General features: G+C 36.0%; 1 protein-coding gene across 31 annotated transcripts in view; it reads left to right on the top strand.

Moving 5' to 3' along the window:
* Positions 1-16,214, top strand: part of LOC139751502 (calpain-A-like) — a 244,635-nt gene that overhangs the window by 200,885 nt on the left and 27,536 nt on the right. For all 31 annotated transcript variants that reach the window (XM_071666965.1, XM_071666969.1, XM_071666983.1 and 28 more), the window contains 2 exons: positions 2,884-3,101; positions 6,503-6,545. In XM_071666965.1, the coding sequence (XP_071523066.1) occupies positions 2,884-3,101; positions 6,503-6,545 (261 nt within the window). The remainder of the gene's footprint in view (positions 1-2,883; positions 3,102-6,502; positions 6,546-16,214) is intronic.

Genomic DNA, 16,214 nt, shown 5'->3' with positions numbered 1-16,214 from the left:
CATGGTTTTGATGTATGTAGCACTTCTTTAGGTCATGGCATTTTGAATATATCATTTTTGTTTGCCCCTATTTTGTAATAAACTTTGTTTTTGATTTTCTCCTTCGTAGTTCACAATATTCTTTAAAGTTTCTTTCTCCTTTCTAATCCTGCTATTGTCATTCTTTCTTCTTGTGTACCTTACAAAAGCTGGCTGATTTGTCACCTCACATATGCATTAGCATGAAAATGAATCATTTTATGGAGAATTTCTTTTGATATTTTCCTAGTCATGTTTTCATTGCAGTTGTATTTTCATTTTTTTTAATCCAAGACAAACTCCAAATATTATTATTTCCATTGGATATAAAATTTTATGGTTGTAGAGGAAATGTTTGTAGAAATAGAAATCTATCCTTAAAAAAATAAACATATATTGAATGGATCCACCCTTATCCACACCCACCTACTGTACTTGCTTGCCTCCTTGCCAGAACTGAATCAAACCGTTGTATATGCTCTTGTAGCTATACTCTGGTGAGTGATGACTCAGTACTATCTCCCCACTGGTAGTAACCAAATCTTGTATACATTTTCCTTAAACTTCTTTGATCCTATTTCAAACGAAAATATTGCCCATTTACATGTTAGAACTATAGTGACCATTTTATAGAATATTCGTCATGCCTGTGCTAGTTTTTAGCACTGAAGGATGGATGTATGTTGTGATGTGAATATACATAATCTTAAGTTCTTACTCCATTTCAAGTGTTGATAGTTGTTTCTCGTGTTCACTAGTTGCCATATATCATTTGAGGTATTCAACTGGAGTGGCTGAATAAATCCCTCTCCAGAACCCGATTCTAAGAAAATCTTGGTGTTACTCACGATCTGTCGCCAGAGGCTCTTTTACCCCAAGGGAGCACTACTTTCAGTATTGAAGAAATGTAAACTCCTTTGAAGTAAAAAGTTCTTTGATGAAATTTAACTCCTTTACTCCCAGTGATGCACCCTCCCAAAAGGTGACTTTTCGCTCGCAGTATAACCTCAGTCGGGTATAGTCCAGTAACACCTTTGTATGTAATTATGCTCTCGTTGCACTTCCCCCCAACTTTATCTGCATTGCAAACACAGAAAAGCAAACTAAATTTTCTTGTGCTTCATTAAGAAGTGCACAATATTTTTATGAATTAAGGTCTCATAATTGAAATTACAGAAGGGGTTAATATTAAGCCTCTAATCAATGACTTGTAACCACACAAACTCCTTAGAACTCTCCTTTCTTCCTTGTATTCCTGTATAGGGCCCCAACTTGTTCTCATAAGTGATTCCTACTAACTCTTGCCAGTATAGTAAGTTTTCACTTCTCTTCAGTAAATCAAATTGAGATATTTCCTGATGATAAACTCGTCCAGCACTCCATATTTTCAAGGGCATAAGAATACTTGTACAGGAAGTGGGATTGCCCCAAGTAGTGGGTGGGCAGTGCAGGTTGGAGACATTGCAGGAAATGCCAAGCCCTAGCCAAAGGCCGCCAACTAATCCCCATGCCCACCTCTAGGTAAATGAGGCCTTTGAGCCATTTCAATGACTCATTTTATGCTTAAGCTGCCATTTATGGCCACTGAAAGTCATGAAAATGGGTGGACATGCTAGTTGAACTAAACAAGCATCTAGGTTTAGGGGAAATGTACAGATTGCTGAAGATCCCTGAAAAATCCCTTTGATATAGGTTATGAGTCTGAGGCCTCAAATCATGTGAAGAGGACCAAACTAGTATGACTTGGTTAATATTTGAAGACATGCTGGTTGCACTAAACAAGCATCCCAAAGGCTTAGGGGAAATATACAGATTGCTGGAGATCTCTGAAAAATCCCTCTATAATTTAGGTAATGAGCCTGAGGAATCTCATAAAGAGGATCTAACTATTATGACTTGGTTAAAGTTTGGAGAAAATTAGGAGTAGAACATAAGTGAGACTAAACAAGGCAGAAGTTGACATTTGGGGAAATTTCCATACCTAACTTCTAACATCTTAAATATAACATTGTATAGAGTGGAATTCCTTTTCTTTTATACATTTTATTCAGTAATTTGCAGTAATTGTATAAAGGTAGAAAGAATAATATCCATGTTGTAGGAAGCAGTTAAGAGGACAAGAGTGTTGTGGATGTGGGAATTCCCTGAAAATGCAGACATCTGCCAACTCTGGTCACAAGGAGGTTACTGAGGCTTACAGATTGCTTCAGCTAGTCTTCCTTTGTTTGGGTTACAATCTATGGCCAGCCAGTAGACCCTTACAATGTATGCAGAATTCAACATGTGGCAAAAAAATGTGTAGATTGGCATTCATAGCACCCTGCTAAGTGACAGTATATTGACATCTGTTCCACTGAAAATGTTAATTTCAAGGCTCTTCTGCCTTATCCTTGGCATCTCACAAGTGTTGAACAATCTTCCAACAAGTTTAGAGTGGCTTGTACAGATAAACTTGGGTGTTGTAAGGAATTGTGGTGTTATGAGCCTACTGCAGCTGTCAAATCTTTTCACATTCTTCTGGTACATCAGCTACCTGTTTACACTGTTTCCATGTTAGCTTGTGTAGTGCATTCTATATGAACACTCAAAAAACTGTCTACAACTACAAATTATTTCCAAGGTAGTTTCACTTTTTGTTGCCTGGAGCTCTCTTTAAAGGTTTGTAGTGCACTACTTTCAGTAGCGTGGAAATGTGGACTTCTTTAAATTGAAAATTTATGTAACAAAGATGACTTCACACTAACAATGTAATGTCTGTGAACGATTTTTGAGAGGTACAGTTATGTTTGCAAAAACCATTAAAAGGTAAGCATGGAATTTGTCATATTTTTGACAGATTATTTGATTTAATTCCTGTCTCCACAGCTGCGAGATCCAGATGATCTCCCTCGTCCCCTGGATCTGAACTTCTTCAAGTATCATGCCTCAGTTGCACGCTCTCCTTCATTTATCAATATGCGTGAGGTATCATGTCGGTTCAAGCTACCCCCTGGGACATATTGTATTGTTCCATCAACCTTTGACCACAGTGAAGAAGGAGAATTCATTCTTAGAGTGTTCTCTGAGAAAGCAACTGAGATGGAGTAAGTAGTGCCTATGAAGTCATAGTAATTACTTTATTAAAATCAGATGTAGTAATTGATCACTTTCCAACATGAAGGTGTATCCTTATGGTCTAGATAAGTCTAGTTAGTGTTAGTTTTAATTTTTTATTTAGCAGTGAAATCAGTTTTAGGTATACCCTAGTTGTATAATTTTTGCATTTACTCTTGTCTATTCACTGGTAATTGACTGCTGATCCAATCTATTTTTCTTTCTACTCTCTATCTTATGTACACTTGGCAGTAACTCTTCCATTCCCATGGCACGAACGAAGTAGCTCATTGCTGGGGCGATTTATTTTTGGGAAAGTATTGTACTATATCAAAGTCTGTAGAAAAATGGTCCTATCTGTTTCCTATTTGTCTGTCCATCAATCTGTCGGTCTCTTATGCCTGTTCTGTTTGGGAACTCTTTCAATGGGGTAGCCATGGCAAGAGAGTGTTCATAATTGGTGAACTTCAGTGCCACTTATTTGTGCCTCACTTTCAGCAGGCCACTGGCAGGGGGCAACTGTAGCGTAGTGTTTTCAGAGGCTCCTACTTAATGTTACCACCACATACTATTACGCATTTTCTACCTAATGTTCCAGCCTACTACTACAACTTAATGTTCCTATTTGTAGGTGCTGAAAAAGCTTCCACATGCATGAAGACTAAACCCCTTGATACAACTGCCAGTAATTCATCCATTTTCTTGAAAGGATAGATATTGTTGGTAGTTTGAGTGATTTTAGGAAAAATGTTAGATGTGAGTGGGAAGATTGTGCCAGCAATATGGGAGTTAAGAGGCAAAAATGGAAGATGTGTGAGCAAATGAAGGCTCAGAGGTCCAAAATCCACAAATATTCTGAAAATTTCGTAACTAATTTTCATGATTTTGGCATAGATATGGTCTCCATAAAAATTCAATAAGGTTTTTACGCATCAGGTTTTATTTTGAGAGTAAATCCATTTATTTGCCTTTATTGTATGTCTGGCAGCATGTTACTGCCTTTGAAGTCGCATGACCTGATTTACTACCTCGGTAACCGAGTGATATTTGGAGTGGAAGGATGCAACTTTTGTCTGCTGTTCTTGTGTTTTGTGATATTTTTTAATTTTTGGGAGGGTGATGTTTTCCACAACCAGCAACTAACCAAGAACCAATGTGTCCGGATGGTGAACTCGACCTTGTCTGCTTGTGTTGAAACCTTTCTTATGGATGCTATTTTTGCTTCTAAGGAAGAACACAGGTCTTTCCTTCCTAGGACAACAACTTTGACCCATGGTTAGTTACTACTAGTGGACAGTTGTCGACCAGAACCAAGATTAAAAATATCGCTAAACAGAGAGCAAGCAAAAGTTTATACTCTCCACTCTTAATACCACAGAGTAACTAAGGCTGCAAGTCATGGTATGTGACTTCTAAGACTGTACCATGCTGTTAGGCATAAAAAAAAAAAAGCATTTATTAACAGGGCTTGAGTAAAATCTGATGCATAAAAGCCATTTTCTAAATGGTAATTATTGTATTTTTATTGTGAAGAATGTACTCCTGTTGCTTCGTGATGCTCTTCAAAGATTTTTAGTACAGTAAATTCTGAATGTGATATGATATGTTTGGAGTATTTTAATCTGGTGATAGACTTTAAACATACAAACAAAATATTAATCAAGCATATGAATTTTTATTTGCCGTCTACTTACTTTGCTAACCATAATAAAAAAACTTGCACTGAAGTTATAAGTACTCAAACTAGTAGCCAGAGATTGAAAGTAAATACTATACTGGTTTTCAATGTGGGTTCCCCTATACCCCTGACTGCTAAATTTTCTCGGCCAAATATTAAACATTGCCAGTTTCATATCTGAAGTTATTATTCCTTGGTGTAAATATTATGAAGACTTCATATGGAGATTGTTCTTTATATAGTAGTCCTCTTCCCTTAATAAAATTGTTATTCAATTACAAGGTTCTGAATCCCTCTAGTACATGGATAACATATGGAATATATTTGTCATGAGACATAAAATGTCTTCTCGTTTAACTAACGGCTAGCTTCACCTATCTCATTTGATGTTTATGATATTTATCACAGAATCTTGGGAAATTGGGCATCCCTGTCCTTTGTTAGCTCTTGGGATTGGGAATCCCACTTCTACATTGTGTAAATGTGAAGGGAGTTAGATTTTATCTGCTTCTCTTCCTGCAGGAATAGATGGGGAAGTTCTTTGCGTGGCACTTTATATTGTTCCTCCTTTTAAAAAGTGATAATACAAAAGGGGAAGATATCCATTCCCCCCCTTCATTGTCACTTTCTGAAACACTTAGGAGATACTTGGGTAGCAGTCTTTCTCTTATATTATCAGGGATAGATTAAATGGATAATTAAAAGCATTACTGTTCAATATAGTTAATTTCATAAGTGAATCTTTTTTCATACTTGAATTGCCTTTTCCTGGTGCTACCTTGCTGATGCGGGAGATGGCGATCAAGTATGATGAATAAATAAGAATAATGTACATGTATACATGTATATGCACACACGTATGTATACACACACACATACATGTACATATTCATACTTATTTGCGTCAGATAGCAGTGGAAGAAAGGCCACATCTGCTTGCATTCGTACTTGAGATGTCATTTGTAATGCACCGAAACCACAGGTCCCTGTCCACATCCAGGCCTCGCATACCTTTCCATGGACTACCCCAGATGTTTGACATGCTTTGGTTCAGGGCATTGACAGTACAATGTAAACCATTTGTACAAACTGATACCTCTCTGTTTTGTGTAACTGCTGCCTTTCCTTGAAAAGTTTTATGCTTCAAATGGGCTGATCCAGACAATAGTGTTGTGTACACAGCAACATTTTGATGTTTATTTAACATAATTGTTTTAAGTAAAAAGAAAATTCTTCTTCCAGCAGCGATGAGCATTAGATAGAAGTAGTTATTTGGAACATTTCACAGGAGCCTCTGCCAGTGGCCTGTTAAGGGTGAGGCACTAAATGCTAAGAAATGGCACAAGAGTAGTTCTTTAGTTATAGAGACTGATGCCTTGGCCACCCCTTTAAGGGAGTTCCAGTTGAAACAGGCATAAGATATATGATGAGGGATGAGGTCGATGTGGCCCCACTTTTTAATAAGAATGAAGACATACTTGTACTTGTTTTGAATGGGAGATCCTTGAATGACCCTCGAAGACAAATTTATGTTATTACAGATTTTTTAATAAGGCTAGAAAAAAAGATCCAGCTAAACTTCCTGACAAGTTCATACGATGAATTTGAGACCTTTTAGCTCACATTTCTCAATGTGTAAAAGTGAGTGTGTTCATAAAATTTATATTGATATACTTTCTAATTGGTGTAATGCAAAATTCTTCTTCTTTCCAGAGAAAATGATGAAGATGTTGGTTTTGGGGAAGTAGATGACAGGGTGAGTACATGGTCATTGTTTGAGCTGATCACCTCTAATGGAAATTGCATAATTTTATGAGCTTCGTATCCATAGATTGCTGCTTTTTTTAATTTAATATTCTTTAATTATACATTTCAAAATATATTTGGGATTGAAGTAAAAAAAAAATTTATTACACCAAAAATTCTAACTATATTATTTCCTTTGAAGGAGAGCATGATAATATAAGTTCAGAGGATTTTTATTATAAGGCCTGAACATTAGATTGAAATGAAACATTTTAACAAAAATCTTTGGTTGCTCATGGGTATGAACATTACATGCACCTGGTTTTTCAGTTTTATTTTGAAAATGCTAGGTATCGAGGGATGATTTAGTTTTGCATTTTAAAATCGTATGTCTGTGTGTTTGTATCTTATATTTTTGTGATAAGTTTGTCTGTATATTCACTTTTCACGTTTACTTTTGGTTAGATTATGAACATGCATCCCTTCAGTTCACTGTCACACACCCTCAACTTTCTTATTGTGAAAGTGATGGGCTTTCATAATGATATCAGTTGCTTCATAGTTTTTCACCTGCCTACCAAGTTGATTCATCATGTAAGTTTCCATCCATACCTCCACCTTCAAATTCACATTATCAAAAGTCATTCCTTTGGCTTCATATGAAAAATATATAGCCCTAAACATTTCACTCGACATTCATCCATCTCTTTTGCATCTTACTTTTTCATGCACCATCAACCATCTTGATATTAAAATCACTTACTTGCCATCTGTCATACATCCTTCAGGGTCATAGCAGCTTGAGCATTTTTCTCATTGAGATTCCTTCTCACCAGAAACCTCTCCATTCTTATTTTGTTGGTTTGTTATACTTTTTTATTCATATATACTGCTCTTGGTTTTAACTTCATCTTGATCTACAAGAACTGTGTCAAATTCAAATATCAGAGTTGGGATAAGCACTCCACTTCTTCACAAAACACTTGAAGTCTTCTGTCAGAGCTTTCAGCTCTTGCAAATCTCCCTTACAAAAATCTGATCTCTTACATTTTTACTCCAATAATCTCTTTCAAAAAGAAGAGTCATACTTTTCAAAATGAGAAATATTGCATAGACCACAGCAAACTGGAGGGACACTGCCATTCTGACAAGGAAGTGTTGAAGTGGGCTCCAGAACTACATAAGTCAAGTTAGAATTGCTGATCTTTCATTAAAATTATTGTTTTTCCACTGCATATACTATGCACGAAAGCCTTCATTGTTTTTACCTGTTTTAAGTTTCTTGCATTTTTTATTTTTTTATTCCCCCTACTTTCTCATTCAGGATTTGTTCTTGATTTACACACATGTACAATCATACAAAAGGCCAAAACTAGAATATGCTTGTTTCGTCATCATATTTAAAAAAGCACAAAGAGCTCATAGAGGGCAACAAACTTAGTACCAGAGCTGAGTTACAATGAGAGGTTAGAGATATTGAATTTATTTGCCAAAGGAGTGAGAGTAAGGATTGATTTAATAGCAAACAGTTTGAATTCTACAGTGAAGTCTTTCAAAAGAAGCAAAGATAGAACAACTAAAACCATAACATGAAATTAAGCAAGGAATGTAAATGAAAAAAATGTGAAGTACTAAACATGTATGAGTAGTGGATGAATGGAATAAAGAACTGTGAATGTACATGTAGGTTATCAAATGCTTGTTGGAATGATTGAGTTCAAGTATGCAGATAATGAGGATGTAACAAAAGGACTAGAGATGAAGTAAGTTTCAAAGAGTATACATCATCATAAAAACTTCACGCACCTGAAGTATGAGAACATAAATTTCCATAGACAAGATCCAGGACAATCGATGTGGAAGGTTTTGTGGACTTGTTCAGTGAATGAGTACAAGCATGGGTACCTTCGCCTGCAATGAGGGAAGTTTAGAAAAAATTTGATTCAAATAAAGCTTTTGAAAGCTAAAGAGTAGAGGGATGTACCATAGAAGAGATTTAAGCAGTACATCAGCTACCTCTCATATGAAAGGTGTGTGTAGTATGGTAGAAAAGGAACAAATTTGAAGAAAAAAAAATAGATTAAAAAGTTTGTGGACAATGTAGGGGAAAATAAAAAAGAAATATCAAATTGAGTAAATTCTCAATTAAAAAGCTGCTCGTCAGTCTAAGAAATTTAGAGGGAAAAGCTGTAGTGGATAGCAAAACAATGTGCAAGGAACAAGCAAGTTTAAGTTTTACAGTGGAGAACCCTAAATGTTTAACAAGGAGCTGGGATGGGAAAGAACTGAAAAGCATTTAGATTTATAGAAGCACCATAAGCATACTACCATACTAAAGTATTTTTATCAGTAGAGGCATTTGGTCCTGGTAAAGTCTCTCCACATGGCATACAGCTCAGAAAGTAGTTATAAGAGGTTGTAGTGATTATGGACTTTATGATGACTTGCAATGGTAATTGTTGTTTATTGTAATAAGGAAGTGGAAGAAGGCAAACCTCATACCAGTCTTTAAGAAAGATTTAGAGATTTGGCTGTTCTGCATTTCTGTTTCACTGCCAAATGTGGTTTGAAAAGTACTGTGAAAGATAGTCAAAGAAACCGTATAGTTATTGTAAAGGAACAACTGGTGAAGTGAGAGATGACTTGAGCTGAGAAAGGAATTCTTACATATGTCCTTGATTTTTATGAAAAAGGAAGTTTCATTTTAGACAAGATAAGAATGTGGACTTAGTACTCCAGGAATCTTGTGTTTGTACTATATAGGAGGCTAGTGAAGAGGCATAATTTTTTAGGGTAGAGTTGGAGGGAATTTTTTTTTCCAGGACCTTCAGTGTATAGGAAATTATCTTTGTGGAAGGGAACAAAAATTTCAGTGGAGACATACTGAATTAGTTTGTAGAAGGGAACAAAAAAGGCATTTTAGAGGAGACGTCCTGAAATGGGATGGAGTTACTAGTGGGGCTCATTCTTGGGACTCTTAATGTTCATGGTGTGTAGATGTCTTACCATAACGATTGGTCTCTTACCTGAATGTGTTTGAAGGGGCTGTAAAGTTCATGGGAGAAGCCACACAGGAGTTTTAAATCTTTATTCTGAGAGACAGACAGGATCCAAGGCCGGCAAAATTAAGTAAATGCAAAGTAATGAGGATGAGATGGTGAAAAAGGCCTTAATGGGGAATAACATAGGACAAAATGTGCTTATATTGTTAAGTTATTGTGTCCAAATGTTTGTCATTGTATGCAGGATGTTTAGGTTGTGTTATGACTTCACCCTTTCCTTTAAGGATGTATAGTCAGCACATAGGCCCATTAAGACAGAACTCTGAAATAACACCTGTTAAGAGAGAGATTAGAACCTGAAATAACACTTGTTAAGAGAGAGATTTGGGCTAGACACATTCCCTTACCATCTGGCTAACATCTCATGACAGCTGACAGCATGTGAAGCGTCCAGGGTAAACCATGGAAAGATCTGTGGGACGTGAATATGGTTAGAGAGCTGTGCTTTTGTTGCATTACACATGACAGCTAGAGACTGAGTATGAATGAATGTGGCCTTTTTTGTTTGTTTTCCCGGCACTACCTCACTGAAGCTGGGGGGGTAGCGATGCTATATCCTGTGTAGCTGGGTAGTGACAGGAATGGATGAAGGCAAGCAAATATGAACATGTACATGTGTATATATGTATATGTCTTTGTATGCAAATGTATATGTGTTTATGTGTGCATGTATGGGTATTTATGAGTATATGTGTATATGAGTGGATGGTTCATTTATTGTCTGTTTCATTGTGCTACCTTGCTGATGCAGGAAACAGCAATTTAGTATAAAATAAAATGAAATCTCTTTCCATCCAACACTGGTTAAATACCAAACAGTGGTATAAAAGGTACAAAAATATATTTACATCAACAAAAATAAATAAGCTCAACATGAATATCAACATAATTTACTCCTAGTACAATGATCTCCCTCTACTTATTTTACCTGGCAAGTCTTAAACAAATGTACTGGTTTCAATTTATAACATAATTCTTTGAAATCATTTAGATGTGTATAGATATTCATGATACATTTACCCAACAAGTGTTGTACAACAATCAACCAAAACCTCTTCAGAGGGAAAGAGAAAACATTCCAGTACTTTTTCTACTTTTGTATACAAGTACTTCCTGTCAATTTATTTTATCTATTGCATGTTCCTTGGTCTCCTATAAATTGTAATAATAGTAAAATACTTACTTTTATTCTCAATAAAATAAACAAAATTTCACTTTTTAACACATGACAATAAGACTTTCCAAAAGAATTTAATGTACATAGAAAACTGAACAAAATATAATGGATACCTGAAACAATTATTGTGAAAGAGGGGAGATAACTGTAACACTTGCAAGCAGTTTTCTAGGGTGCAGGATCTGTATGAGAAGGACTTTGGAAGATATTATTCATAAACTGTTACCACTCCACCATATTAGGAGAATGGAGACAAACTGTCTCCTAGCAAATTAAAAAAAAAATGCATATAAGCATATGGAGAACAAAATTTCAAGCTGTTCAGTGTTCATTAGATCTAAATTGGAATATGTTTATACATTTAGGTCACCCCAAATAAAGAAGTGCAAAGAATTGAGAATATTCAAAAGGGGACAATAAAAATGGTTCTTGAAATAATAGGGCTGTTAGTTTGGGTTTCAGGCCTGTCCAGTGTGAGGGGTCAACCCATAGAAGGTAATTGTTTTAAAACTAATGTTAGAGGTAATTGTGGGTTCACTGGACCTACCCTAAAATAAAGAAAAAAAATACCAAAATGTTCATATTTTGACTTCATATTGATGGAGATGATCTGTTTTAATACATTACATATTGGAGAAGATCTGTTAGAACATTACAACTATGATTTTAAAAATCAGATAATATTCATAATGCTTGCCTCCAAAAAGAAAAAAAAATTGTACCAAAAACAGTTGATGAGAGTACATCTCTGGCATAACAGCGTAGAGTCGAAGTCGACTTCTTTACAACTGGAAGGTGATCACCTTTGGCATAGTGCTTGGGTCAGGCATTGTGACAAAACTACTAACATTTGAGACAGATGGACTTGAATGAATGCTACAAACCAGCTGTCAATGTGCTACATAAGTCTTGTCCTTCCTTTTCTCTTTCTTGGTACACTTTACACAGTTTTTTTTTCATAGGTAGGGCTTTTGTGAAGGTTGGCTAAGTATATCCTTTTGTGTAAGCATGAATATACATTGACCCATAAATGGTAACATTGCTAGCTCACAGAACATTCCTGTGAGTGACTTATTTCAATCTCGTATTTTCCAATCTTCTCAGCAGAAGAGAACTACTTCTCATGCTTACTCACATGATGATATTCTAAGTACTTGATCTGTTAATGGATGGAGTGGTGAGGGAGGTGAATGTGAGGTTTGTTGGCCCATCAGAGATCAGGGCCTGGGAGGTAATGCTATTACTGTTTGCTGATAACTGCACTGGTGGCAGATCTGAGTAAGAAACTGCAGAAGTTAGTTTTTGAGCTTGAGGTGTGTATGAAAGGAAAAAGTAGAAAGTGAATGCAAATAAAAAGAAACAAGTTGGTGGAGCTTGAGTTAAAATGAAGAGAACTTTGGAGAAGTTGTTTTTTCGATGCCTGAGAGTGGCCATGGCTGCAAATGGAACCATATGAGAAGTAAGCCGTTGGGTGGGTGAGGAGATAAATGTCATGGATGCATTGGAGAATGTGTAGAAAGATTTGAGTGCAAAAATGGGTATGTTCACTGTTATAGTAGTCCATATGAAGCTTTTAGGATAAACCATGGAAAGGTCTGCGGCCCAGCTGTGGAGAGGGATATTGGATTTTGATGCATTACACATGACAGCTAGAGAGTGGATGTGAGCAATGAGGCCATTCTTCACCAGTTCTTTTGCTATCTTGCTAACACTGGAAAGGGCAAAGTATTAAAGAAAAAATATACTTTAACAAGTAATGGTAGGTCCATCGAACCCATATGTATCTTGTGCAAAAACAAAGTAGTCTTTGGCCAACCATAACAGACCTGTCCTTGAAACAGTGTAAGAAAGCACTTGGGTACCCTTGGCAACACAGATATGCAGCATGCTCAAATAGAAGAACAGCAAAAATTTTTGAGGAGGCTGTGTGGACCCACCATTACATTACCATAATAGGGCTATTAAGCTATCATTAACATATTATCTTTCAAAATATCTTGAACACCTTCTTCAGATCTTAAAACATAATTCTAAGACCACATACATTTACACTGTATTTATATGTGTTCTATAATGAGGTTGGGAAACTACAGGAAGAAGTTAAAGACTGTAAATTTGCCCAGTATGGAAAAGAGAATAGTATAGGGAGTATAGTGCAGTTTCTATATCGGTTCACCTGTGTATGGGAACAGCTCTCTGTGAGATGCAAAGATAAAGCAACCAGAAGCCATAGTATGAAATGGAAGTTGAAGTCTTAAGGTGGATGGGGGTGGGCTAAGGTTCCTACTAAAGTCATCACATAATGATTCTTTGTGTTAAAGTGAAATGTCATCGCTGCACTTGGTAGTACAAAGGTTTAATTCAGAGTCCAGAGAAAGGCATTTAAAATGGTACCTGAATCAAGGGAGCTGAGGGTTGAGGCTGAGGACTATAAATCTGCCCACAATGAAGTAATGAAGAGTTGGAAGTGACTGGATCACATCTAGTTTTCTAAATTGGTTGGATGATATCAACAGTGAACAGTTAATCATGAGATGCAACATTAGAGGAACTATATGCCATAACCAAGAAGCTAGGCAAAAAAGCATATTTGAAAAGCTGTGAATTACTGTTTTAGAGTAAGGGTGTTAGATCGTTCAAATAGATCATCCAGGGATGAAACTAAAGGCTTGCAAAATCCAAATCTTTATAAACGTTTGATGGGTCATTACACAAGAGGGTCAGATATGGGTGAACATGGTTGAAATGGATTGAGTGATGAAACTGTAAATGATTATATGCAGATTAGAAATAGAAAAAAAATTATAGGTCATTACACAAGAGGGTCAGAACTGCATGGTGCACTTTCCTTTTAACCTGCAGTATATTTCTCAAACCTGATGCTCCTAAACCTGGAATTCCTACCAATGTTTAGGCTACGGGAGAGAGAAAGAGGAAGAGGGAGATTCTTCTTTGGATTTTAGATATGGCCAAGTAGTGCAATGAATGATGATTAGTTTTTCTCCCAAAACCCATAATACATTAAGGTTTGAGAGGAATGTGGAATTGCTCCCAGATTACTGTACTAAAACCTGACAACCTTGAGCAGCAGTTAGTCTGGGTTTGGGTGGATACTCTGTATGCCTCTTCAAGATAAAAAATGAAGCTTAGATTTACTTTTTCTTCTTTAGTATTTTACCCATGACTTGCTAAAGTATGGTGTACACACTTATGTTCTTAAATTCAACTTGTTCCTCAGATATAAAGAATTTATTTCTATAATTCTGTCATTTTTACTTTAACTTTTCTGTGTGCAGTAGAACAGTGGCTGCCTTATTGAATCGTGAGCCACACTACCAATTTTTCATAATACCTATGCATTTTCCAATTAATATAATGTCTGTTTTACATCCTTTCCTTTTACTCCATCCCCACCCCTAGCTTTTTTTTTTTTTTTAGGTATATGACTGCTCTTTTTACCTTTCTCTGACTTGATCAATAATGATCTCGTCGTTATCTCCAGTAAGTTTCATGAAATTTTATCCTAATAAGATTTTAACGTAACAAGTAATTGCCTTGACTTTTTGTGTACACCCTTGCTTTTCACTTATTTGTACTTATTTTACGAAAGCCAAATAACTTATTCTTTCTTAGATTTTTACTCTTCATTTTGAGGTCATTTCCTTTTCTATTATATCTAGGTATATCTTCACAATGTCTTCAACAAACACGTATTCACTATACTTTGTACCATTGGTTTTCGACTTAAAGGCATTCTTCACCATACCATCGTCCTCCCTACACCTTGACACCACTGGCCTCTGACGGTGACCTGTATGGATCAAGCCAAAGGTCATCGTCAATGCAGCCTCATCCTCACTTCACTAATTCTTTGTGCCCCCAACACCACTGGCCATTGATTGTTAACTTTATCTGTACAGATCGGCTCAAAAGCCACCTTCACTACAGTTTCATTGTTACTGTGCCCCAACATGACTGGTAAACTTTAACCTCTTCTCCTGACATTAATATACCAAAAAATATTGAGCTAAACATTCTATAACTTTTTCAGTATCTAGAGGTAATATATTTTCAAAATTGGCACTAGAATTCCTTTATATCCATATTGGATATAAAAAATTATTTATATAGGAAAATGCAAAAATATATATACTTCTTACTGGTGTATACATTCAACAGGTTGTTCTGTGAGAAAATTGGGTGATCATTTTAATCACTATAGAGAGTAGTAGATAGAGACTTCAGGACATTATTCTCAAATGAATGCATCCATACTTGTGTTCTTGATTTCCCATTGACTGAGGACATAAACTTTCGAATTATACATTTCCAGGTTTATTATATGCGTTTTACTGCTGCATGACAGTTAGCCTGTGCTAATGTCTCTATAACTTCTTGTAAATAGTGAGACAACTCTGAAATTTTTATCAGGAAATTGCTTTTTCTCTGTAATGTGCTTCTCCATATTAGTTTACACAATTATTTATATAGAATAGCAGGCTGGTGCTGGCAGAAATATTCTTCAAATTCTTTACAAAGTTCATACATTAGAAATGGCTGAAATGATATTGCATCATATTCATTTCATCTCTTGCTAAAAATGTTTAAATTTGACTCGAAAGAATAAAGATTCATTTGTATTACTGTTCACAGCAGTTTAAAGTGTATATGCTACTCTAGAACCCTGCAGCTTTGTAGCTGGGGTTCATGCAGGAGCAGAGTAAGTTAGGATTCTTCTGGCCAGTAAAGTCCATGGTGATGCTTTTCTCCTTTCTGTTTGGTAGCAGTGTTACTGCCTCTTTGAAGGTGAATTATTGGTTTTGGTGCTACCATATGCAGGCAGAGTCCAAGGAGGGAAATCACTCAAAGCTGTAGTTAGTATAAACTATTTCTTTTGATTGAGTAATATACGATAGCTTGGACTCAAGATTATGATAAACATAGGATCTCAAAAGAGCACAAATAATGAAAAATAAATGATCTGCAAGTAAATTTGGTTTTTTAAACAGGTAAAATATTGGGAAACTACAGTAATATTTCAAAGATGGATAAAATATTGGAAGCTTTGCAATATGGGGCAGCAATTTTCAGGATCCAAAGTTGTACGTGGATCACCATTTACACTTGTTGATTGATTGCCAAGCTCCTTTGTATTTTTAACTTCTAATTATTTTCACATACAGTATAAGCTCCATATAGGTATAGGTAACCAGTATCACCTGTTGTCAGATTGTTCTGTCCAGTGATCTTGTGTTTTATGGTATGAATTAAGAGAAAATGCCAATTTGGTTCTGGTGGTAAGAATATGGCTCTGAGATGGGGATGAGAGGCCACAAGATTTTCCTGTATATTATACAGGGAACTTGAAGTTGATGAAAGAATTGGATGATTTCTTTTTATCCAGTTATTGAGGGGACACCTGTACATATAAGATACAGAT

Source organism: Panulirus ornatus, chromosome 11 (assembly GCF_036320965.1).
Source record: "Panulirus ornatus isolate Po-2019 chromosome 11, ASM3632096v1, whole genome shotgun sequence".
Classification (NCBI taxonomy): Eukaryota; Metazoa; Arthropoda; class Malacostraca; order Decapoda; family Palinuridae; genus Panulirus; species Panulirus ornatus.
Note: the sequence above shows the minus strand (reverse complement) of the source record. Positions and strands in the feature narration are given on the sequence as shown.